At 39.9% G+C, this 26,675-nt stretch overlaps 2 protein-coding genes across 10 annotated transcripts in view; one reads left to right on the top strand and one right to left on the bottom strand.

Moving 5' to 3' along the window:
* Positions 1-16,235, top strand: part of DCLK2 (doublecortin like kinase 2) — a 208,498-nt gene extending 192,263 nt beyond the window's left edge. For 2 of the 6 annotated variants that reach the window (XR_012476985.1, XR_012476984.1), the window contains 5 exons: positions 1,771-1,867; positions 2,374-2,454; positions 4,544-4,660; positions 7,281-7,363; positions 9,958-10,043. Coding sequence is in view for 4 of the 6 variants with exons in the window: in XM_074229152.1 (XP_074085253.1) it covers positions 1,771-1,867; positions 2,374-2,454; positions 4,544-4,993 (628 nt within the window). In the remaining 2 variants the exon portion in view is untranslated. Of the gene's footprint in view, positions 1-1,770; positions 1,868-2,373; positions 2,455-4,543; positions 9,573-9,957 lie in introns of those variants that run through there. The other 4 variants (XM_074229154.1, XM_074229153.1, XM_074229152.1 and 1 more) reach the window with 2 other exon arrangements.
* Positions 16,236-16,775: 540 nt separating this feature from the next.
* Positions 16,776-26,675, bottom strand: part of LRBA (LPS responsive beige-like anchor protein) — an 832,197-nt gene continuing 822,297 nt past the window's right edge. For all 4 annotated transcript variants that reach the window (XM_074229149.1, XM_074229148.1, XM_074229150.1 and 1 more), the window contains exons 55-56: positions 18,923-19,074; positions 16,776-18,247 (exon numbers count right to left, since the gene is read on the bottom strand). In XM_074229149.1, the coding sequence (XP_074085250.1) occupies positions 18,157-18,247; positions 18,923-19,074 (243 nt within the window). In that variant the 3' untranslated portion in view covers positions 16,776-18,156. The remainder of the gene's footprint in view (positions 18,248-18,922; positions 19,075-26,675) is intronic.

The following is a 26,675-nucleotide window of genomic DNA, read 5'->3' as shown; positions in this document are numbered from 1 at the left end:
TGCTACCCATATGAACTGGGAAATGTCATTTTATTTTACCAAGACTCGGTTTTCTCATCTCTAGATTAAGGGAATTGGTACTAAAAAAATTTTAAGAGCCCTTCCAGCTTTGGATCCTATGTATAGTTAAATTTAATGACAAATGATCCATTCATTATCTTGTATAATCAGTGGTAGAGAGGTTATCACATCAGCACAGAGCTCTGATCTTTGGCTTTCAGAGGCTAAATTATCTCTCCCTCTGAATAAATAGGGACCTGCTATCAGTGTCTGGTTGAAGGAGAGTGGTGCAACCATCCTATCATAGGAACTTTGACCTGTTCTGAGCAAAATAGTGGGATTTTTTTTTGAGAAAAATCTTAAAAGAAATAGCTAAATGGTTTCAATGCCTTTCCATTCCTACAATTGCATCTTGTCAGAAACAGTGCCCCTCCCTCCCACCCCTTTCAGTAGGGGTAGTCCTTGGAGATAAAATACAGTATGGTAGAGGTACTGAACTATTAATAGTTGATTTCTAAATGGCACATGCCTGTGTGAGGTTAGAATTCTCCTATTTTTTTCTTCTGTAATTTTCTTTTTTTTATCTGTAATATTTGAAGTTCCCTCTTAAATGGAGTCAAATTGACTAATGCTTGTGATACATCCTTTGTTAGACCAGTCATATTTGAGCCCACTGTGATCAAGGATTGAGAAGGAGGGGGTGAAGGGAAAATTACCCAATTCTTTAGGAATGATGAACTTGAATTTTGACCTTTGAAAGAAGGTGATTTACTCTTCTTACATGACTTTGTTTGTACTAAGGATTATTTAGACTCCTTAGATTATTTTCTCTCCTTCTAGTTTAGCTGCTCATGGATATGTTTTTAAAAATCTGTACAAAGAAAGACTGCCTCACACTCACCAGTTGGACAAGTCACCTTCCTCTCTCTGTGCCTTAGCTTTCTCATCTGTAAAATGGGAATAACTATAGCACCTGCTTCTTTCTGGTTGCTGTGAGGATCAAATTTTGTCAACTCTAAAGCTCTATGTAAATGCTAGTGATTACTAACAGCAAAAAAGTACTACTACTACCACCATCATTTTTTCAACCAAATGGTAGCTTAGAGTTAAGGGAATTAGGGGAGGTTGATAATCGGCTAAAATTGAGGTTTGGATTTATTCATGTATCTGATTTCCTCTTTGTTGTCTCTGCTTCCTGACACTATGGAATTGAAGGTCATTTTGGTTAATCCTATAAGGAAATGAGACACCGAATGATGAAGTAGGTAGAGTGTTGAGTGATACTATTCAGAGAAACCTAAGTTCAAAGCCAAACCCCCTCTGCTACTTAGTGAATCTAGGCAGCAGCTCTTTGAGGCATCTCTACCAAGTTAAAGGTTCAGAGCTTGTGAATGGAGCTGTGTAAACATAACACATATTTACATGCACTTGTCTGTATTTTACCTAGATGCTTTGCTTGATATACTTATGCATATATTTGTTTAAGTATTTGTGTGTATATGTTTATATGTATATAATTTTTACCTATATGCTTTGCTGATAGTCAGATTCTCTGTAATTTTTACTCAAGAAATAAATCTTCCTTTACTTAAAAAAGAAGAAAGAAACCACTAAATTATAGATTCTTTTGTAATCTGTTTCAGCAATAAACATATGTATCCTAGAGAAGCCCCAGTTGATCTGGCCTGGAATACTTGTTAACCTTTCTTACCCTCCCTTGCCACTCAGTCTTCTAACTGTTCAATTATATTCTTTGTAAAACTGTTTTAGTGAGAATAACCTTCAAGAAGACCTCTTTGATCAGATCCTTGCTGGAAAGTTGGAGTTTCCTGCCCCCTACTGGGATAATATCACTGACTCAGCAAAGGTAAGCCGGTCTCCCAAAGCTTTCTTTTTCTGCTACTTCTATGAGCTACTTCTGGTAGAGGGGACTTTTGGCATCTAGCCAGCTGGCCAACTGCTATTTGTGATGACCAACCACACCAACCTTAGCCTCTGAGAGCAGCCTACATAGAATGTAAATCTTGGCTCTGGAGTTATGTGCTGGAAGGTAGATGTTTCCAAAACTCCAAAACATCAAAGAATGGATGGACTCTTCACTAGCCTCTAAGCCATGCCTGTCATCAGAAGGACTACACTACAGTGTTCACTGTTCTTTAGATTCCTTAAGGCACAACATCCTCTGAGAACTAGTCTGATTAGGTGAAAGATACCTTCCCACTTCACTGTTGTTCTAAGGGGAAATATTAAGAAAGAGTCAATGATAATGACCTTCAGACAGGTGAGAGACACAGCAGCACTACCTATCATCAGATCATCTCTCCTTCTTGCCTCTCCTTCCTGTGCTCTTTGTTCTTCCTTATTTCTTCACAGGAATTAATCAGCCAAATGCTGCAAGTCAATGTGGAAGCTCGATGTACAGCAGGACAAATCCTAAGTCATCCCTGGGTGTCAGTAAGTACCTTCTTCTTTTTCTTCTCATAAATGTCTGCCAACCTTCCTATTACCATATTGCCTCTGACCTTTCCATAGTTCAAGTATGTGTGGAGCTCCACAATTTAACTTTAGTAATCAAGAAGGCACCTATATTTTCCCAAGTTCACACTGATCCATTTGTATTCCCCCAACATTCAGCAAGCCATCCCATGAGGGTAGAGTAGAAAACTGTGCTTTATTAGCCTTGGCAAATGTAGGCGAGGTCACTTCATCTCTACAAGCTTTATTTTCCTTTTTAGGTAAAAAAGTGATCCCTTCTCTCCTGTTCATGTAGTTTCCCTGAAGTTGGCAATAGCAAGGGTAGATATTTATACTATCAACTTCAAATAGCTCCATGGTTGTAAGGACCAGATAAGTTAATTTATGTAAAGCAATTGATAATCCTTAAAACTTTATAGAAATGTGACTTGCTATAGAGTAAGCTATGAAAGACCTTGGATTAGGGGTTCTTAACTTTGTGTGTATGTGTATATGTGTGTTGTGTGCTACCTGCAAAAGAAACCTTTGGACCCTTTGGGCAATCTGGGAGACTCTGAATATTTTAAATAATTGAACTTTTAAAAAATTGATTGTTTTTTGCTCCCCTCATCTAAATTCATAGACCTCTGAGCCCACCCATGGACTATGGGTCCCAGTTAATAACCCTCTTCCTTGATGGAGGTGGAGAGATCCCTTTGGATGACCTTATGGCCTGACCAAGGATGTTCTACAGAAGCATTTCCATTGGTGCCTGCATGATGTGGATGACACTTATCCAATGGGTCATATGATTATTTATATTTCTTTCATGACTGGATGAAGTAGGACAAAAACTACCCTATTAGCTTAGCCCTGGGTACTGTTCTGATATGCCTACACATTTGGATTCAGTACCTCTTGGCTTGTGTATGGTACTAAGTCATTCTGGGTAATGCTGAGGTTCCTCAGTCGATCAGCAAGAGCAAATAAATAACTATGTTCATTTTCAATTAAAGTGATAGAACAGGGGGCAGCTAGGTGGTGTAGTGGATAAAGCCCCAGCCTTGGAGTTAGGAGTACCTGGGTTTAAATCTGGTTTCACACTTAATAATTACCTAACTGTGTGGTCTTGGGCAAGCCACTTAACCCCATTTGCCTTGCAAAAACCTAAAAATAAAAATAAAAAAATAATAAAGTGATAAAACAGTTAATCGGTTTCAGAATTGTGTCCTTGTAAGGAGGGGGCTGGATTATAACATAAATTCTGTTTAAAAGTTTATAAATATGGGGAGGGCAAGGCTCTTGGCATCTCAGACCAGGGTTCTCAAGTCACTCGGGAGGGTGAACAAGGAAGGTGTCTAAAGACTCTTAAATTTGGAAGGTAGGGCATCTTATTGTCATCCAGTCTAGCTTTATACCCAGTGAAGGAATTCTCATGATAAAATTTGGAGGTTTTTTTTTTTACTTATTTTTTCCAATTACATGCAAAAGTTGATCTTTTTGTAAGCTTTTGAGTTCCACATTTTCCCATCTCCTCTCTTTTCCCTCCCCTCTTCACGTGAGAGTACTCTGATGTAGGTTTTACATGCATTATCATGATAATATTTGTGACCTGTCTCTACTTCAATGTTGACCAGTGATAGATGGAACTCACCAACTCTTGTTGGATAGCTTTAGTTGTTAAAAAGTTATTGAATTTTTGAATTGAAATTTGTTTCTCTCTAGGAGAAAGAATGTTGGCTTGGGAGTCAGAGGAGCTAACTTCAGAGCTATGTTTCTTAGCATGGATTGATCACTTTCCATTTCTGGATCCCAGATTCTTGAGCTGGAAAAGTGATCTTTGGCAGCCCTTTCTAGCTCGAGAGCCCAGGACGAACCTGTGGTTTGGGCCAAAGGAGTTCAGTAGCAAAGAGTGCTTTCTGAATGAGGGCCATGATCTGATAGAAGAGAAACAGGCCAAGCTTCCTTCCCTGGCTTGGGACAGAGTTAGGCTCTCTTTAAGGGAGGATATAGATGAAAGGTTTGTTAACATCTGCCTTCCTGTTGGCCTTGGAAGCTGGAGCAGTCACATGTATCTCTCTTTCTATAGGATGATGCCTCCCAGGAGAATAATATGCAAGCTGAGGTCACAGGTAAACTGAAACAGCACTTTAACAATGCCCTCCCCAAACAGAACAGCACAAACACCGGTGTCTCCGTCATCATGGTAAGTGGGTCCAGCCATACCAAAATTCCACAGGCAAACTGCAAACTCATCTTTGAAATAAATAGGAAAGTCTCTCTCTCCCCCACCTCCCCCTGCCATTTCCCACTTCCCCAATCTGGGCAGCAAAGACAGCATGTTCCCTGCTGTGCTGAAACAATGGGTTTTTTTTTGTTTGTTTGTTTTTTACATCTTGAAGCTTGTATGTCTTATGACAATCAAGAATCCAGTTACAGAAATGCTAGTCTTGCCAGCACCATGTGTCCAGAAACCGAAGTTTCTGGGGACTCTCAAACTGAGGTGATTTTTGGTCCAGAATCAGCCACAACTGCCTGAGTTTATAGCCACTTAAGCATCTTCCTATTTTGAATATTCTCTAATAGTCCTGTTCATCCTACCTAACTACTTTCCTTTCTGTGCCCCACTTCTGAGGGTAGTTTCGGGGCAGTTTCCCTGGCCTCTATAGCAGCCTGAAGCTGTTTTATCCTTCCCTCTCAAAGTTCTCTTACTCTTATAAAAGTCCCTGTCCATTCACTCCCCCCTGTCTTCCCCCTCCTTCTTGGAGGGGAGATAGTCAGGATTAGTATTGACATTCTCATCATGTTGAAAATGATTGGTTTAATAGCACATTGTAGACTACATGGGAACTCCATGTAGAGGAGACTCGGCCTCATTTGTCTGCCTGTCCAGAGCCCTCTCTGCCGCCCCTCCCCCTCAGCCTCAGACCCTAAGGGCCACCAATCTGTTTATCTGAGCCCCAGCCACATTCTGGACTTTCTCTGGTCTCGTGCCTCTTGCAGGTTTATGGAAAGGTCATTGCTTCCCCTTTCCCCTCGCAGTCTCATCAGTCCTTTGAAGCTGGCCCCTTGGGTTACTCTGTTTGCTTGGCAGCCCTCCGAGCGCTCTCCCAGCTCATAGCTAAATTACCGCAGTAGAAGTTGGGGGCTGTTTTCCTTCTAGAAAATGAGGGAGTCCTCTGACATGCCTCAGGTCTATTTGTGGATGCTGGGCCAAAATGAAGGGAGGGTTTATCCCATCTTGGCTTTTGTGATCCTTTAGCTGTCTTTAGAGAGAAAGTCTGAGAAAGTAAGTGGCTCGAAGGCTGTCAGGACTATGATTTGACAGCTTTGAAGAGAACCATCTTGGCTTAGCCAACAGCAGGAGCCCATTACCCAGTGATTCTGTTGCATTCCACTTATTCAAGCGTCAAGCTTTGTATAATGTCAGGAGAAGGCAAAGCACTTTCACATGCGCCTGCGTCAGACAAATGTGGGAGGAACCTTGAGAAACTGACTTTGAAAAGAGTCATGGGGAGCCAGTATTCTAGAAATCTCATGCAAAGGTTCCAGGTAGGAGATGGTGTGGACCGGAGCACCTTTAATCAAGGGTCTTGCAGATTGAGCTAGGGGTTCAGAGCATTCAAAGAGGCAGGTCTTTTATCAAGCTGTGGTTTACATCCTGGAAAATCCAGGGTCATTGCTGAAGTCTCTCTCCATCTCAGTGGCACACATAGGCAGAGATTCTGGAGGCCCAATTGCTAGTTCCTTTACAGAAATCAGGGTTTCTTGCCCTTCTTTCTGAATGAGTTGCTGTATTCTGATCCTCCTCTCCCTGACCAGCACAGTGCTTCCTGGCTAACTTTCCCACCAGGGATTACACGCACACATGACATATTCATTCATGTAGGAGTGCTTGGGAATTCCCAGGGGTTTTGGAAAAAATTCTGTGTATCCATGTGACTTGTGAGTCCTCATTACCAGCTCATTGGGCAAAAGCCTGTCTAGCTTTGTGTTCCCTACACAACTCTGCATGTGACTGGCATTATCAAGGCAATGCCAAATGTCAACAGTCCTGTTCAGACCAATAGGAGGAGGGCAGAGGGGTTTGGACCCCAACAATAGAATGACTAAGTCAGTCCTAAGCGATGAAGATCCCATTCAGACTAGCACGAGGAAAGACAGAGCAATTTGGACCCTAAGAATTCTTCTTCATCCTTGAAGCTCAGTAATGGAGTTTGATTTATCTTTCCGACTATCCCTCTTAAAACAAACAAACACAAATTCAAATAAACCAGTCTAGAGAAGGGGTATTCCAGGGTGTGATAGCTTTCCTCTAGCACAACAAGGGCTGGGCACAGTTGTGTGGTGGAAATTTATACTGTTTCTGTGTTGTTCCTGTCATTTTCATCACCAATTAATAGAGGTTGTTTGGGTAATTTTTTTCCCTTGGGATAAATTTTAAAATTCCAGGGGTAAATACACCATTTATTCAGAGCATGAAAATTTCCAAAACTGTTTCAATGACCCTGTAGGAGACTTTTTGTCTAGTTCTGAATTAGAAAATTACCTGAAGGGGGAAGATACCAATGGTATCTTCTAGCAGTAGGTCTCAGAATAGCAATGATGCTTGCCCATTTTTGGCACAATGACACATAAATGCCTCCTAAAGGTATTGGGGAGATTGAAGTGCCATCATACTAGTCTTACTGAGATTTCCCCCCTCCCTCCCATAGAGTCTGGTCACCACTCATGCCAAGAGACCCCAGCAGGATTGAGGAAGGTACATTTGCTAACAGAGCTAACGAAAGGAAGGTTGATGATTTTATCTACCTTTTATTTGACAGTTTGATTTGACAGTTTGAGAGGGACTTCCGAGTTCCATTCTTTATCCTGTTGAGACTGTGGATAAACGTGAAGCAGAATCCTGGTATTAAAAATGCTATGCTTAATCAAAGCAGTTTCTAATGCGAAGCCCTTCTTCAATCTGCATGCTTGTCTCAGATTTCTGCCACAGTCCAGTGCTTAGCTTCTTATTGGTGTGGGGTTTTCTGGTTCTTTCATGGTCTGACGTCCTTCTCAGCTGATGTAGTCAGAGAAAATATAATTCATTAGACGGAGCTTCTCTGGCTATGCCACCTTATTCCATCAATTGAAAAACCAGATGGTGCAGGGGAACCATTAAAATGGCTCCCTCCTGAACTACCCCCTATCTTTTGGTGGGGGGGTAGAAAAACCATTAGTTATGACCCATGGTATCAGAAAGAGCATCAGCATGCTGGTGGCGATTTGGGGTTTATGGTCCAGGACAAAGAAAAATCAATTTCTGAGAACAGAATTTTGAGGTCAGAGAAGGGTACTTGAATTCCATAAACAGTCTGACCTAGCAGGAGCTCCCAGTTTATCCAATGGACAGCACTTTTCTGGGTCATGGGCAGATCCTGAAGATCATCCCTTTCAAATAGAAGTCCCCGGGGGAGCTTGAGGTTGGGATGGGCTAAGTTTGTATCAAGAGGCTGAGTCCCCGTTTCAGTTAAATGGAGGTGAGGCCATCCTGTGGTAGAGATGGGGAAATGCAATGAGAAGCCCACTCACTGATGCCATACTTACAAAGTGACATTTTGGGTGCAGTTGAAGAAAAGGGGAGTTCCTTGCCCAGAATTTAATGTTAGGTTTTGGGGGAAATGGGGTGGAGATACTTCAATTAAAAAAGAAAAAGAAAATGTTTGATTGGTGTTGGTTCTGTTTAAAGTAAGTCTAGTTTCTGTCCCTTGCTTCCTTCCTTCCTTCTTCCTCCTCTTCCACCGCCTGCATTGCTTTCCTCTGACTAGGTCCAAGCCAACGGTACGTACTAACTGCTACGCTTTGTTCTGCTGCGCACATATGTGTGGGTCTAATTTACAGGAGGAGAACAGGAGAAAGGACTCGGGGCTTGCTTGGTTTCCCTCTGCTCCCTGGGACAGAGAAAGAGGAAATTGGGAATGGGGCTTTTCTCATCGGGGTCATTGCCTTGTAGGTTCTTGGGACTGACTGAGTTACAGGAACACCATTAATGGGCATTCCATAATGGCAACAGCATTGGATTCTGACCTAGAGACTTGGTTTTTAATCCCTTGACTTGGAGTAAAAGCTTTTATTTTTCTGGAAATTTAGCTTTCTCACTGGTTAAATGAAGAGGGTTGGATTAGCTGATCTCCAGTTCTCATCTTCTTCCCATGATCTGTTATGGCTGATGCCAGATGCTTGTTGAGGGAGATAAGTTTCTGATCTCTTTTTCTATCTTTCTGAATCTTTTCTCCCACAGATTGTTCTCCCTAAAAAATAACAGTAAGTTGTTGCTGGAAAGACTTTAGAGAACGATCCAACCTCATTTTCAGGGGGAATGAGATAGTTGAGATGAATTTAGTATTGCAGACTTGTAAGATCTTGCTTTATTTGCTTGGGTTTTAACCCTAGGTTCTCATCTAGAGGAATCTAGAGTCTCAACAGAGCATTTGTTCTGAGCAGTTGCCATATTGTATCACGATTACATATCTGAGGACCAACGGCTGTTAACAGCCAGGATTCCCCAACCTGTTATGTGTCCCAGAGGGCTGGAATGAAACACAGAAATAAGGGCATAAGGGAAAAGGTGGAATAGATCTGACAGATCCCTTCTTCAGGGCCAACAGGAGTGACTCAAACGCACCACAGAAGTCACCATGGAGTCTTCATTTGGGAAGCGCAAGTCCCAGTCTGATTAGGAGGATCCACAGAGATCTCTTGAAAGGTTTAACAGGGATCTTGTTATTTTACAGGGTGAGAGCTGGAAGAGACCCTGGAGACCATTGAGGCTGGTTCTCTTATTTTTCAGATGACTGAGCAGTAGGACCCAAAGACCCCCAATTTCTTTGCTTCCCCATCCAAACCTTTGCTGCCAGCCTATGGGCTGGTCTGTGGTGGCAGTCTGTCTGGCAAAGGGGAATGCTTCCTTATGTGGTCAGTTGACCTCAAACCAGCCTTTTACAACATTGACAGAGCTTTATCTTCCTCTCTATGATCAAGACATCTTTTTCCTTAGTGGGGTTAAAAATGGACTTTGCAGGGTTCTGAAGAAATCTGTGACTGCTAGGAACCCTTGATAGAAAAACAGTTCTGCTTATTACAGAATAATAATGAATGGGGGGGGGGGGCTGGCAGGGGATGGGAGGGACAGTTTAAAGCCTTAGCCAGAGATGGAGTCCAAGGGATCTTCAAGTAGTAAGGAATTAAGTGGTAAACTTATACTGAGCTTGTTGTGATGCCAGGAAGGCAGGCCCTCTCTGCTGGCACGCTCCCCTGGCATGCCTTGGTTCCTAAGGTAGGGAGACCTTGAAGTTCACTTTTGAGTTTCTGTTGGGTACAAAAAAGTCCCATGTCATTTCTCCTGATCTGTTCTTGAGTCTAGTGCATGCTCCTGTGTGGTGTTTGGTATTTTATTAGTGATACTAATGAATGTGGATGATGGGTTTAATTTTATTGTTCCTTGGCTACTTCCCCCTACAGAACACAGCTCTAGATAAAGAGGGTCAGATTTTCTGCAGCAAGCATTGTCAAGATGCCAACAGAGCTGGGATGGAGCAAAGCTCACCCATCCCTTCTCCTGCCAAGGAGCCTCCCCAGCCTGAATCTGCAGACCTCCATCCCTTTGCTTCTCTGGAGACACCTACCTCCCCAAGCCCTCCTGCAGCAGCCAGCTGTGAACGCACCGGGTCCTGGCGGCGCCTTCGTGACTGACACTCGACTGGACCAACAGCAGCACACTGGGATATCGGAAAGACCCATCTCTCCCCTCCCCCCTTCCCTCTCCCTGTCGTGTCTTTTTAAGTTTGTGTTGGGGAAGCAGGGCCCTATTGCTGGGGAATACTACAGCTTGTGGGAAACTTCCGGAGCTCTGGCATCTGCCTTGAGCCTGCTGTGGGATGGACTTTGGACAAAGATATTCTGAGCTCTCTTTTTAAACATCCAATTTTCTGTTTATTGCTCACTCCAGCCTTCTTCCCTTGTCACACATTCTCAAACATGAACTGACTGCATTTTTAAGAGAAACCTTTGGATTAAGCTACTTTCCTTTCTTTTGAACATAAAGAACTCTGCCAGGCAGAAGACTTTTTCTCTCAAAGAGGCAAAACCTTTTCATTTGCTTCTTAGCTCACTGGCCCAAAGAGACACATTAGGGAAGAGAGAGTCATTGTACAGTGCAGAAAAGGTAAGGATCCAAGAGAGGGAGGAGAAATATGGTCTTTGGACCCAACCCTCTGAAACCCCAACTTAGTGAAGATGTGACAGAAATGAAGAACCCTGATTGGTTTCATTGCTCATGAAAACATTGGGCATTTATTTGTTCAGAGATTAGGGGAAATGATGTTTCTTTCCTATATGTTTTGAAGCTTTGCTTTTGTTCTCTTCAAAAGTCACATCTTCTAGGCACTATTAAGAAAGAAAAAATTCAATATTACTTTGATCTTTTGAATAGCAGGTTTGCCTGCTTCATGTCAGATAAGCTGGATTTTGGGTAGTTGGCCCTTCTATGAAAGAAGACAAAGAGAAGATGGGATTCAGTTGCTTGAAAAGGCCATAGGTGCTTTCTTCCATCATTTGGTGGATGCTGGCAAGGACCACTGAGACGAGGAACTTGGAGCATCCTGCAACCCTGAGCACCCTGGGAGGAAGGTGTTCCAAATGCTTCACACCCTGGATAGTGTGGGAAAGGAGACTTCTCCTTCCTTTCTCCTGCCTTGCTCATTTCAGTAATCCATTGATTTGGTTTGCCTGCTCATCTTTCTCAAGCAAGGCCCATGTGACTCATTCTGGTTTGATAGTAAGAGTTTGTAGTGTTAACAGACCTACAGTAAATTGTTCTTGATGAGAAAATAATTGATTAGAGGGAGGGAAGAGCCAAAATAACTTCATTATTCTAAGGACTCTTGGATCCATTACTTTTCTTCCTTCAAAATCAACTTTGAGCCAATTTGAGGAAACTAGCATCCTTTTGAGCTAGGTCCTGGAATGAGGCAAGCTTGCAGCTTGAGAAGACATGTGAGGATGTCTCCACATCTTAGAGACAGCTAATGGAAGGAAAGGAGAAGGCATTTTCAGAACTTTATCCTTGGGTCTTTCTAAGAAATCATGGACAGAAAGAGGGTAGAATATAAATAGTAATGGAGTGAGGACCACTCTATCAAAGCCTATAGTGCATATAGATTTAGGGGAAAACAGTGTGTGTGTAGTTGAAAGATTACAGTTTCATTTAGAAGTGATTAACTTTAGAGAGGGATGTACTATATTGAAAACTTAAATATGAGCATAACATTTTACCCACATGTTCATGGCTGGGTGCAAACAAAAACAGGTTGTCTTATCTAGTAACGGGTAGCCTCAGTTAGTCTGGTACCCTGAGTCACAAAAGTTAGGATACGGATTTGCTTTAGATCATTTGCACATTCTTTTTTCCATCTCTGTAAAAGGAAGATAAAACTTTGTGCTAAAAGCTAGTTAGTGTTCCAGATAGAGGGGGAGGTGCTTTGTAGGGAAAGGTGAGTAGCAACTATCCAAAACCAGCTTAGCAGAATTTTTGTTTTTGATATTTTTGTCAAACTAACCTTCTTTCTCATTGGAATGGGCAATGCCATACGCATAGTATTCTGATTTGAGCATGGCATTTGACTGCATTTTTCATGACATCCTTTTGATTGATGGGACAAAAGTATGGCCTAGATCATATGGCCCAGTAAGCGGATCATCATGAATAAAATGTGCCATCCTGGTGAAGCTTTGTCCGGCTGCCCCTGACTTTGCTACCAATGACTTATATGAAGATATACAAAGTCTGCTGATTAAATCTGGGTAATAGGAAGCTGGATTGGATAGCAAATAAGTGGTTTATATTGAGAAGTGGAAGGAACTTAAAAGGCCATCTAATTCAACCACTTTATTTTATAGATGAGGAAACCAAGTCCTATGGGGATTAAGTGACTTAACCCAAGGTCACATGGGTAGGAAGTATCAGAGATTAGATCTGAAGATGACAATCAGGCTCCAAAATAATCTTGATAGACTGGAATAATGGGGCCAAATCAACAAGGTAAAATTTATGGGGGGTTTGTGTAATAGCTTACATTTAATTTTTTTGGAAAATTACATGTATATATGCAGAATGAGAAGGATCTAGACTGGGTAACCATTTGTGTCAATAATCAAGCATTTGTAATATAATATGAAAAAAATTCCTGCAATTTAATCTTTGGTTCTATTAATAGTAGTCGTATATCATTCTATTGTCCTCTGGTCAGACCATGTCTGGACTTCTGCACTCAGTTCTGGGCACTACATCTTAATAGGGAACATTTGTAAGCCCTAGGAAGAGCACTAGGGTGGCTGGCTTATTTAAAGCAAGCCATTCAAATGAATAGCAGAGGACCTGAGAATGGTTAACAAAGAGAAGTAATGTTAAGGGGAAGATATTTTATGTTCAGTTTTTGGAAATAATGTTGAATTAGATTTGTTGAGTATGGTTCCCCCGGTGGGGACAAGGAGGCAGATTTTGGTCCAAGACAAGGAAGAACTATTATCCCTGATCATCAAAGTAGAACGGGCTACCTTGGGATGGAGTAAGCCTTCTCCCAATGGAAGTACTAAAGAAGAAACTGGATGGATGGTCATTTGTCAGAGATGTTCTGGAAGGGATTAGTGGACAGGGTGGAGACCCAACTCTGGAGATTCCAAGGTCTTCAAATCATTGAACAAGCATCTATTAAACATCCTCCAGTTTGTAATCTTGCAGGTGAAGAGTTAAGAATCATTCTGTATTTATTCTAGCACACATCCCAGTAGGATTGCCATTGAGTTATTGTTTTATTAGCATGTTAGAAGGGTCTGCTATGGTAAAGCCCTTTAGTGAATGAATCTTCATGGCTTCTCCTCCCGCCTTGGGCTATCTTGTGACTACAGGGGGAAATGAAAACTTAAAGGTGATAACTAGCTAACAAAGGGTGAATTTACCCTTGGATGGAAAGCAAACTTAGGCCAAGCAATAGAAATAAAGTAGTTTCCCCTTGATAGGTCTGGCTTGTTTGCTTTAAGGACTGGACAGCTACTACTACAGAGGCAAGGGAAGGAGACATAGAAGAATCACATGGCAGTTGCATCTGACTGTTGTGATAATTTGTTTTCTTTAAGGGAATAAATATCCCATTGCAAGACCTGATTTCTCATACTGTAGTTCCAAGTCACTGTGACTTGACAACATTTGTGGGTGTCCAGCACTCTTGATTTGTGAGGTAATCTATTCCCTCCTAGTGTAAACCACACCTTCATCCTACAGGAGAGAAGAACCAAACATAGCCTTTATCTTTCCAGACTTGGACCTAAGGCCTCTAATCTCATGAAGCCTGGGAGCTGACCCATAGTGTCATTAATAGTTTTGATTGTGATTTTTAGACACCTACAAAATCTATCATGTAACTGGTTTCAATTCAAATGCTGGGTGTTTTTTAAGTGAACCAAGATGAAATAAGGAAAGCATGAAGGTTTTTCTCTTGTTCAAAGTTCATTTTCCCTTCTGGGGAATTTACAGTTGATATTCCCTAAACCAATTTCTTCCCACATACAACATGAAGTGATGAACATGAGGACTCTATGGCCACTATTTGAAGGAGAGGAAATGTTGTATAGATGTGATGTGTGGTTTTTAGTGTGTTTAAATAGGGGTTAGTAGAAGGATATGCACATGACCATATTTTGGTGTGTTTACAGATCTGAGTGTAGGTGGGCCTGCTGTGATTCTCATTGATGTCCTTAAACTGTACTGAGAATGGTGATTCTTACACATGGACCCCATTGGCAATATGGTGAACCCTGTGGGCCCTTTTTTAGAATAATGTTTCTAAGTGCATAAAATAAAATATGGAGGATTACAAAGGAAACAAATGATATTGAAATATAACTTTTTTTTTTCCTCATCAAAGTTCATGGACCATTCCTGAAATCAATGCATGGCCCCCAGGTTCAGAATTCCTAACAGAGGCTATGCATTGATATTGCCACTATCCCAACCCCACTGTGAAATCATTTACATGCATACATCTACCATATGCATCTAAATAGGTACATACGCCTCTCTGGGAAATAAGGAGTGTCTTGGGTGTATACTGGAAGAATTACAGTTTCTGAATTTGGAAGAAGTCTGGATTAATCCTGAAAAACTGACTACATGATTAAAATGCAAATGATATAGAAGTACTTTAGACAAGAACTTTTGACTAAACTAAAAATTACATGTCAGAAGAATCTATACCAAAGATAAAGTACAGTGGCAAAAAAACATGCAGCTTGACAAAAAAGATTATTGCTAAGGAAATGGGGCAGCATGGTCCATACGCAGTCCAATTTTCTAAGCAAAGTATAGTATTGAGGAAAAATGCAGTTGGGCTGAATGGCTCATCAGTGCAAACTTCAAAACAACAGATAAATCATTTTTAAAATTTTTGCTTGTTACTTGTCTTGCACAATTCCTATGCTTTTAGGAAATCATAACAAAAAAGGACTGTCAAACAAAATAAAAAAAAGAAATGCCTCCTGGTCAGGAAGAGAATTAGTCAATGTACTTCTGGGAACTGTTCTTTTTCCAGTAGACCTATAAATGGGGTGGAAGGAAGTACTGATTATTAATGGGTTCCAAAGTATATGTATGGTGATTTAAAAGGATAAAGAGTCATTCAACAAAGTTTATGTCTGCTAAACATGGCAAAAGTATCTAGTGAAAAATCTCTACTCTGATTTCATAGCCTTCTGGAAAGGAATTACTTTCATTTTTCATAATGAAATGATTGTTCAGTGAAGTAGGCTCATCCTATCATCCTATCTGAAGCAGATTCATCCTATCTTCCATCTATATTCATTTTCATTCTTTTCATTAGAAAATCTGAAGTTGAATAGTTTGCTGGGAAGGGTAAAGAGTGGAAAACCACTCAAATTTCATGTGGGCTTTACTGTAAACATTACTCATGTGGATGAGTATCATTTGGGGTCAAAATGAGTATCATTGTGTGATCACATGGGTACTGAATCTATAAGACAAGTTTATAAGATGAAAATACCGGACTTACTGTGCTCTAGAGTTGAGTTTCATCCTACATAGGAGCTTGTCTGGGAAAAAGCTGTTTGTTTCCTGTCCTCTAGGTATGTCTGGTATTTTTAATAAACAAGTTAATCCTTAGCATTCTCATACACTGTCTTATTTGTCCTATGTACAGTTGGCTTGTGGTATTCATTCCTTCCATTGTTCTCAATGGGGGGAAAAAATCTTTTCCTACATGAGCCATCATGGAATTGTATTCATTACCAACTCTTGTGTTTGTATCTGTTGAAGTTTCCATTGGTATGTATTCTCCAAAATCTTGTGTTTTCTCCCTGGAGAACTGGCTGCACTTCTTAAAATAGCAGAATTTTGAGCCTACTGAAGTTACATTTAAATGAAGATAAACATGAATAGAAAGAAAATCTTATATTTCTTGGTGTGATGATCCATGCCTTGCCCTAGTTTACTTCTTCTGATGACTGATTTCTTTGGACAATAGCCTCATTCATATCTCTTTATAGTAGCACCTTTACCCAGTTTTAAAAAATGATTAAATTCTTGCTTACATTTAATGAGTGCAAATGAATTTTTTTTGACATGATGAAATAGGAAAATGGCAAATTCTTCTAAAACATAGTTGAAGCAGGTCAGTTTGCAGTGATATCAGTCATATTATTTCTCTGAAGTGCTATCTTAGTTGTGTAATTAATTATGGGACACAGATTTGGAAAAAGAATAAAGAAACCAAGATGACCCTTATTATTAGCTAATCTGTTTCACCAACTATGTATGCCTTATGGTATTTCTATGTGCATGGACCTCATAGGGCACATCTTTAGCAAATGTTACCTTTTTTGGTTTTGTTTTTTTTCTAAATATCATAACTATGATATGCTGAGCTGAAATAATTTTCTCGTTAGTGACAATTAGGTTGCATGAATTTGTGGCATCTTTATAAAAATTTCTTACCAATAGTATTTTGAAAGACTAGGATGCAAATGTCTCTTTTGGGAAAGACCCTCTTGAAATTTTGTCAATCAATCAATCACAAATAAGATCAGCCATTACAAGTTTCATTTAGGCAAATCTGTGTCCTATAGGATTTGGCTGTAATTCCTATATTCAATTGAAGAAAGATTTATGAAGTGCCTACTATGTGCAAAGTACACTTAAAAGGTAATTATATACAACAGTATTTAAAAGTAGATGCAGAGGTGGCAGAGTAGTGAAGACATTCTTTCCAGTATTACAATTACAAATTCTATTTTATTCACTCAAATAGTTTTTCTCATTCCAAATCTTTGCTTTAGAGAATAGTAGAATGTCTAGAAAAATGAGACCTACTTCAGTAGGCAGCAAGTGAAATAGATAAGGAATGTCAGCTTCCACTCAAAGATCACCACATACAAAGAAGTTATTTATGCAATACAGACTTACAAAACAATACAGTCCTTTTCACAAATATTATGCTCACGGAATTCTGCACAGCAATCTGGTAGAAAAGTAGAATCAATTATGCAACACCAAAATAACTTATTATTCCTTAGTATAAATCACGGTTCATTTTCTAAGGGGATGTAGAGAAAATTTAAATGACATAGTTGAACTGGATGCAAATAGGAAGTAAAAAGTGTGTCGCCAAGTGTGGCACATGAGCAGATCACTCTGGAGAGGCTTCTGTTCTAAAAGGGGAGTAGGGCATAGAAAAAGCAGCTTGCAAACCTGGAGCTTCTGCAAAGGGGGGAGGAGGAGGAAGAGGCTTGGACCCCCTGGTCAGCCTCAGTGCTTTCACAGTCAAAATAGCAGAAGTGTGCTTTGGTACCTGCATTTAATTCCAAAATAATAAGAGACTGCTAGTCTATGGACATTTCCATCTTCCCAGTTTGGTGTGCTCTAAAAGATTTCAGGTAAAAATCAGAAGTATGTTACACCTACTATATATTGCCAACAATGACCCAAAAGTCAGAGCTGATTTCTTGCTCTTTACTACACAGCAAAACAAAAGCTTTCAAAAGACACTCCCCCAAACCTAATCATCTAGGCCTAGAAACATGCTTGAATATCAATGGAAATGATTCATCATCAAATTTTAAATTACAATTATCATAATTTAAACATTACTATTTAAATTCCAGAAACTTCAGTGCTCAAGAAATACAATCATTTGGAAATAAGACACAAAGTCTAGTACAGGTAGCACAGATTAAAATCCCCATACCCCAGCATTATAATCCATTTCCCCATTGTTAAAATCATATTTTTCAAGATTACAGATAAAGCCTTAAATGGAGAAATGTATTTCTTCATAATATAGTCTATAATATGACTTAATTGTAATTTTTCTTTCTATAATGGGTGAAAATAGACTTCTAATTATGACTAAAAAATATAGATTTTGTACCTAGAGAACCCAGCAGCCAGTTTTCTGCTTTTCTGCCCTTCCCCCAAAAAAGTCAAGCAAAGTCTACAAAAATAGCAATTAACTTTAAAAAATATTTTGCTGTTTGAGCAAATTTAAGTTACATTCAGGTGTGATAGCTATTTAGAAGAGAACAATGCAATGGCAGGACATTGCTTTCTATGTCTGAAGTTTTGTTGCTAGCGCTAGTTCAATTTGATTTTCATTTTCAGTATCGAGTTTGATATTCATGATGCCATCGGTTAAAGTCGTTGTAGAAAAGCACTATGCTCCCCGACGCCATGCCAGTCATGATGCACCTGGGAAAAGTACCAATGAGAAGTTAGGCTTTAAATCCTACAGTGGTTTCTGGCACAATTTATTTCTGGTACTTGTGAAAATCACCCATTTCACCCATGACCACCCAGGAATAAGTATCAGAACCAGGATTTGAATCCAGGTCTTCTTACTCCCAGTCAATCCAAATAACCTTCTAGTGATGCTGAGCCCCAGAAAACGGTCTGCTTAGAACTGGGGAGGCACAGCAGTCCTTTTCCCTTCAAAGGAAGCGTACTTCCTGGAAGGGAAGAGTCTGACCTCATTCTAAAAAAAAGGAAAGGCCCCTGCCCCATCTCATCAGAAGAATCCCTTTGGCTCCATGGGGGATGACTCACTTTTCTTTGTACACACTATCTTTTTACTTCCTCAGGAATTGATTGATAGGAAAGTAGAAAGAATCATGATGAGTCCAGGGTGGAACCATAAAGCTAATGAAACAAATCCCCAAACTGAAGCCACCAGAATGCCCGTTTTATGGTCATTGCCTCCCATGAGAGTTGGATCAATGAAGAAAACTCACCCCCCCCCACAGTAGTATGCTGTTCTTTAGACACTAAATCACAGTCCAACATTAACTGCACAAATTTGAATAATGTAACAATTCAACTTATCAGAATTCATTTAATAATAATGCTTATTCACATGTAAATTCTTACCTTTGATCATAAGACAAGGCCATGGACCGAATTCCAGCATCACAGCCTGGGTAAGCAAAGAGTTGTTTGAGGTCACACACCTGCCACACCATGACAACTCCATTGTCTCCTCCAGTGAGCAGATACTGGCCATCTCGGCTTAGCTGAATTGCCTTGAATTCAACATTATGAATATAAATATATCAAATGTAACTCCAGGCTCATCTTCAGATGAATAAAATTAAAAATAAGCACTTTATAAATATCTCACTTGATCCCCATAACCCTGGAAGATACTTGCTATTATCCTTATTTTACATATTAAAAACATTGAGGCAGAAGACCCAGGGTTAATAGAGCTAGTTATGTCTGAGGTCAGATTTGAACTTGGGTCTTCCTGATGCCAAGTGCAGTGCTCTATCCATTTTGTCACCTAGTTGCCTAGTATGACTCATATTTATAATGTTTCTTCTGTTACAAAAAATTGTAGGGTTTATAATAACCTGGAGCATTTAAGATTTGAAGATACCTTAGAGACCATCTGGTCCAATGTTTTCATATTACAGATGAAGAAATTAAGCACCAAAGGTGAAGTGGCTTGCCCAAGGTTGCATGGGGAAGGGGTAGGGGGTGGGTAACCTAGCAGATCTATGATGAGGTTTTAAAATGCTTTTTCAAAAAGTCCACAATACATAAGAAATATTTATGTGTTGAAACTAATATGGTAGCCCATGAGCTATATTATGCTTAATATCAGAAGAGGGGAGGAGGGAGGGAGGGTGAAAGAAGCACAAATTCTTGTAAAAATGAACTCTAAAAATTTTTGATATGTAGTTGGGGGAAAATAAATACTATCAAAAATACAATGGGGAAAAAAGAAACATTTCTGTGTAGGACTTTCAAATCTCATTTAAAAATCTGAAATAAGGAAATGTTGGTGATGCAATGTTTTAAATGTGCTTTTTTTCCTCAGGAGGAAAGGGGCAATGAGGAATCTCAATTCTAAGAACAGTGCTTTCTCTTTTGGGATCAGTGAATTCTAGAGACACAAAGACAAATTAAATAGTACTGGTCCTCAGCAAAATTACATCCTATTAGGATGATAACTATACAGAGATAAAAAAAGATACCAACAGGGGGCAGCTGGGAGACTCTGTAAATAAATCACTGAGTCTGCAATCAGAAAGACCTGAGTTCAAATCTAGATACTACTACACTGGGAAAGACATTTAATTTCTGTTTGTCTGGAGTAGAAAATGGCAAACCATTCATATCTTTGCCAAACCCCCCCAGGGACAGCACTGATATCTTATGGTCTACAGGGTCACAAAGAGTGACTAAATGACTTAAAGTGACATGACTGAATGACAACAACAACAAGAAGTAAGATAGTCTACGTGACAGTCTCACTGAGAGGTGAAGGATCAGGAAAGGTAGTATCTGAGATAACCTTTGAAGGAAGCTCAGTAGGAATGATAAGAGATTAAGTGCATTTCAGCTATGGCATGTGCAAAAATCATTAAAGATGGAAAATGGAATGAGGAGGTCATGGCACAGCTAATATTTCCTGGAAATTGAATGTGTAATGGGGAATCAGATTGTAGCTAGTTTTCCAGGCAAAGGAATACTTGCTTTATCCTTGAAGCAACAGGGAAGCCCTGAAGATTTTTGAGAAAAGTGTGGAAGATGATCAAAGTACTGCAACAATCCATTCAAGAGATGATGAGGGTCTGATGAATGGAGAGGAAAAAAGGGGGGCAGAGGAAAATTATTTTGGACATATTAGAGATGAAGGGATGGAGTGTTTAGGAGGAGACAGACGAGTTCACTATACAGAGAAAAGTCTTGTGTTTAGAGGCTAGATTCACAAAGAGAATCCATAGAAAGAACAGAAGAGGGTCCAATGACTTTGGAGAACAAACATTCTTTATACAAGTTAGAAGAAGAATGATGATTTATCTAACAAAGCAGTCAGGAAGCAAAACAAGATGACCACAAGAGGGACAACCTGGCTTTGAACTTTGCCAGGCAGGAATAGGGGAGTGAGATAGAAAAGCTCCCCTCCCTTTTTCCTGCCTGGCAAACTTTAAAGCCCTAAGATGATGCCAAGGCTCAGAATACTAGCATTAAGCCAACTGCACCTGCTTACTGTCTGGGTTGGGCATACATGTGAAAGTACCCCCCTCCTTACTTTCTTCAAAATCATCTTTATAATGCCATTATTTCTTTAAATAATCTTATAACAGACTGGCAAGAGGGCATCTCAGACTTGGCATCTGCACACCCTGAGGAGGGATGAAAAACTGCATTCCTGATGTATAATTGTTAATTTGAGCCTCCAATTAAACACATGATATAGCAAAGAATTTCCTGACATTAAAAAAAAAATACATGCTCCTTCTTTAGGGCATACAATAAGTATGAGGTTTACTCTAAGAAAAAAAAACAGTGAAAAAATATCTTTGGTTTGCCCTTTGAAAAAAAACTAAACTTAGTAATAAGAAAGACTGATAGTATTTTTAAAAATCATTGAACCATATTCTCAAGAAAAATTATATAGCAAATAATATTAAGATGGGTGAAGGACTGTTAAAGAGCATATCCTGTAACCATATCTCTGAAACAAAATGCAAATATTAACATTTTTTCCCCTTAGAAATAAAATAAATATTCTTTTCCTTTATCTTGCAAATGGCAATCTCCTGAGGCTCTTTGGAAATTGCAATGAGAACCGTGACAAATAATTATTTGCTACACTTATAAAATTCTGCTGATGAAAATCCATTAACCTTCTGGTTGTGGTTCACTTGAGTTTTATACTTGGGGCTTTTTATTAGAGAAATGCCATATTAAAAGATAAATTAAAACCATTAATCTTTAACCCTTTGATCTATCTAAGCATCTTAGTGATTTTGATCAAATAAATGGGTTTTCAAAATAATAATTTTTTCCATATTATTTTTGTAAGTATTTATGCTTGCAAAGGAGGAAAAAAATACTCATTAGGGTGTTTTTGTTTTGTCTCTCCCCCCAAAATAACCCATAGCAATTTCTTTGATGGCTCAAAGTACCTCTGCTCAGATACTTCAAAGGGCAAGAGACCAAATGAAAGCTGAAGGTCAAGGATTCTATCCTATACAAGCAATTAATTCCATCCTATACAAGCACTATTTGCCCCTTATTTATTGAACATGATCAATCCAGAATTTCAAGTGGCAAGTGGGGTCTTCAATATAGTTTCACCCACAGAAATCCCTGGCACTGTGGATAACTGTTATAGTTAGTCCGGTTCTCAAGAAGGCCCTGCTGCTTCTAATGGGGAGCTGTCACCATGATGGCTGTGGCGGTCTGCTGGGGACTTCCACATTTCAAAACATGGTCTCAGGAAAGAAAAATAAACGAGTTCCTGTGGGTGAAATAGTGGATAGCCTCTGTTTTGGATAAAACAACTTTCCTGATCTGTGCAAGCTGCCTCCTTAAATTGAAGTTATTCATTAAGACATCTAAACATTGCACAGTTGATGTACTGTGATATGTTATTAAGCAAAGTGACATGGAGCAATACAGCATTTAAAATAAAAACAGGTGGGAAGTGCTGATTAGCCCCACTTCCCCAGGGTATGTTATGTTTGCTAGCCCTAGTCTCAGAGAAAGGAATTCAGTTCCCAGTTCATGACTAATTTGCTTCCTTGGTCCCCAGTCTGAGTCCATCCATGGGAAGGGATCTGGGAACTTTGCTTAGAGATTCCAAGCCCTGCAGCCAAACCCGCCTGTTCATTTCCTTCCTTCCCTAATTTCCCCCAGGCAGTGAACAGTGAAAGTGTCAGTCTCCAGGGCAGGTAAAGCTCATTTTAAGCACTGTGACTTTAATCACACAGTTGCCACTTTCGGGTTAGCTCATGATAAAGTGCAGAAGCTCTGGGAAAAGGGCCATGAATTGTTTAAGCCTAAAATCCAATGGGAAATGCTGGAGAGAGGGAAAACCAGGCTTTAGTGAGGGAAGAAGAGAGGGAAAAGAAAGGGAGGTGCCCAAGAACACAACTGTTATTGCCAGAGGCACCTTCCTTAAGCCTTTGGTACTAACTGAAATAGTCCAGAAATTGTTTCAGTCAGCAAGGGATTTCGAGATATTTTACAAATTTATCAACCCAGCTGACAACATAATCGGAACTGAAAGTGACAGATTATCGACATTATGATTGTAAAGGAAGGAAAACCCTCTGATGTGTACTTGGTTTAAATGACATATTATGAGAAAGGTGGAAAAAAATAAGAGAGAAGAGTAAACTGGGCCTTTGGAACACAGAGATCTAGAGGAAGAGAACCAAGGAGGAAAATGGAGAAGAAAAGGAAGAAAGAAGAATTTCACCACTTCCCAGGGGTCATTTTCCTGGCACTCAGGCCTTCTTTTTCCAAGTCCCTCCTTTCTTTCCTCCTTTTCCTCCCTGCCCAACACCAGGTAGAGCTGTTTTTGCATCCTGTGGATGGATTACAGAATATTTGAGGTGTACCGGGTCCTTCCTCAGGAGCCAGATGTCTATAGATTTCTTGACTGATGACCTCCAGCCTCTGCTTGACCATATGCTCTGAGGGGAACTTCTGCCCATTTGACTTTTGGGTACTTTAATTGATCAAGTTTTCTCTGACTTCAAGCCTAACATTGTCTCTTTAATTTGCACCTAGGCCCATCAGAAACCTGGGACTAGGAAGCAAAGTCAATAAAGTTCTGGTCTTGGGAGGCAGAAAGACTTGAGTTTCCCTCATGCCTATGATGCTTACCAGATATATCACTCTGTTAAGTCACTGCCTCTGTTTCCTCATCTGTAAAATGAAGATAAAAATAACACCTCCCATCCCCCCCATTGTTGAGAACAAAAATGAGATAATACACATAAAATGGGTGGCAAGCCCTGAAAGTTAGGCAATACTGTTATTCCTTCTTGAATTTGAAGCCTTTCAGATACTTGAAGACAGCCATCTTCCCCCAGACTATATTTATTCAATGCTAAAAAAAATACAGCAGCATCTTCATATGGCATGTATTTAAGATCCTTCATCGTCCTGGTTACTCTCCAGTTTCTCAACATTATTTGTAAGGTAGGATGCAGAACTAACCACAACACCACAGATGTGCTCTGACCTTATTCCTAAAACAGAGCCCCTTTTAGGTATAGAGTCAGAAGACTGGATTTCAAAACTGGCTTTTGATTAAGGCCTCTGTTGACTCTAGGCAGGTGATTTAACCTCTGTTTCTCAGTTTATTTATCTATCTATCTGTCTGTCTGTATATTTATTTTAGGTTTTTGCAAGGCAAATGGAGTTAAGTGGCTTGCCCAAGGCCACACAGCTAGGTAATTATTAAGTGTATGAGACCGGATTTGAACCCAGGTTCTCCTGACTCCAGGGCCGGTGCTTTATCCACTGTGCCACCTAGCTGCCCTAGTTTCATTATTTATAAGAAGGGTTTGACATACTATCTTAAAAATCTATGATCCTATGAATTAGATTTTCTTTTTTGGTTGAACACCTAATTAACTCCTAATATGTTTTCATCCTAAGCTGATAGAAATGTTTCTTCAGGTATAACATCTACCTGAGGAGTGAAAAATGCTAAAACTAATTCTAAAAAGTTCCAGAAACCAATCTTTTGTCTGTCAAATGTCAAAAATTATTGTTACATAACCAGATTTAATACTGATTCTGCAATAAACTCTATCAAGGAGCAGAGGAGTTCAAATATCCCAGTTGGGATATCAGGAAACATGTACAGAAAAGTGTTGTGGGATCTCAAATTTAAAAGGTTGAGTAAGGAAGAGACATAAAAAATAAATCTCTTAATATATTATTGTGGGTCCTTTTACTCTGATGTCATACACCCCAGAACTAGGAATTAATCTCTTAGTGATCTCATCAGCTCCAAATGAGATCAACCAACATTACAAATAATTGCCAAATTTACTTCTCCAGTCCTCACCTCTCTCCATTAGTCCATCATCACTAGTACCTTTGAGACACTTAACTGGATGTCCTATATAGGTACCTCATACTTAACATGTCCAAATTAGAACACATTATTTTCCCTCAAAACTCAATCATCTTCTAGCTATCCCTCTAGTGTCTTCATAACCTCAGTTATCCTCACCTACTTTTTCCTCATACTTCTATCACCTCCCATCCGCTTTTTGCTACTCACATTGGCCACCATCCCATACAGGCCCTCATCACTTGGACTATTCTAATATTCTCCTAATTGGTTTCCTTTCCTTCTTCCATCCATTCTCTACTCTGCTGCCAAACTGATTTTTGGTTTGGGGGTTTTTTTAAATGAGGTAATGGAATTAAGTGACTTTATCCAAGGTCATCTAGTTAGTGTCAAGAGTCAGATCACATTTGCACTCAGGTTCTCCTGACTCCGGGGTCAGTGCTCTATCCACCACACTAGCTGCCCCAGAGTCATTTTTATTAAAATATGTCTGATCATAATTCTCCCCTGCTCAAGGAATTTCAATGACTCACTACTGCCTAAAGAATAAAACAAAAATTCATTCAAGAAGTGTTTACTATATGCCTGCTGTGAATGTGCCAAAGATACATTGTCTGAAATAGTCCCATGCTCCCCAAAAGCTCCCATTTCATCTGAAAAAACAGCACCTACATATAGTGAGAACTTTTTGGGGGTGGGTCCTGTCACCAGAAGGTGAGGCAAGGCTGACTGTAGCAGATGGCGTGTGAGCTGGGCTTGGAAAGGAGCTCGGAAGTCTGTAGAGCAGAAGGAAGGGATGACATTCTGAATACAAACTGTGGGAAGTCACAGAGAGGATGAAGGAAAAGCAAGTCAGAACAGTACAGTCAGCCTGAAAATGGGACAGAATTGGAAGGGCCTCCTGATGCAGAAAAGGTAGGGCTTGGTCCAGCTTGTCAGGCAAGAAGCATTTAATAAACACTTCACCATGTGCCTAGAAATGCCATCAAGAATACAAAGAAAGGCCAGACCACTCTCTGCTTTCAAAGAGGTCACAGTCTTCAAATGTTGAAGGAGACAAGTGCAAATAAGTACTTATAAGATATAGATAGACGATGAGGGCAGGGAGACAGGAAAAGGCCTGATCTGAGTCTGGAGGGAAGCAAGGATAAGAGGCAGAGAATTTCAAGAATGGGAAACAGTCAGTAAAAACATAAGGAGATGGGAGAGGGGAGTATAATAGGTGAAGGTGTGAGTTGGCCAATGGGATGGGGGAAAAAACCTGTATGAAGTCTGGAAAGATAGGAAGGACCCAGGTTATGAAGAATTTTAAATATCAAATAGAGGACTTTATTTCTAAAGGTTCTTACTGATGTTGAGTGATTAGAGGGGATATAATCAGAAGAATCCCATTTGAGGTTGACTGGGGGATGGATTGGAGTGGAGAGAGATATTAGGGATACCAATGGAAAGGCTACTGCAATAGGCAAAGTGAGAGGTGCCTTGAATTAGGCTTGTCACTCTGAGAAGGAGACATTCATAAGAAATGTTGTGAAGGTAGAAACAAGTTTTGGCAATGGTGTTGATCTGAGTGAGCATGAACTAAGAATGGCACTGAGATTGCAAAGGGTGAATGGATAAATGATGTGACTCTTAATAAATGAAGGAAGGAATTTCTGAAGATTAATATGTTTAAGGAAAATATAATAAATTCTGTTTTGGACATGGCTGAAATTGAGCTGACTGTGGGACATTCAGTTCAAAGTATCCAAGGTAGTTGATGATATCAATCCTAGGGCTGATTATTCTGAG

Source organism: Macrotis lagotis, chromosome 3 (genome assembly GCF_037893015.1).
Source record: "Macrotis lagotis isolate mMagLag1 chromosome 3, bilby.v1.9.chrom.fasta, whole genome shotgun sequence".
NCBI lineage: Eukaryota > Metazoa > Chordata > Mammalia > Peramelemorphia > Peramelidae > Macrotis > Macrotis lagotis.
Note: the sequence above shows the minus strand (reverse complement) of the source record. Positions and strands in the feature narration are given on the sequence as shown.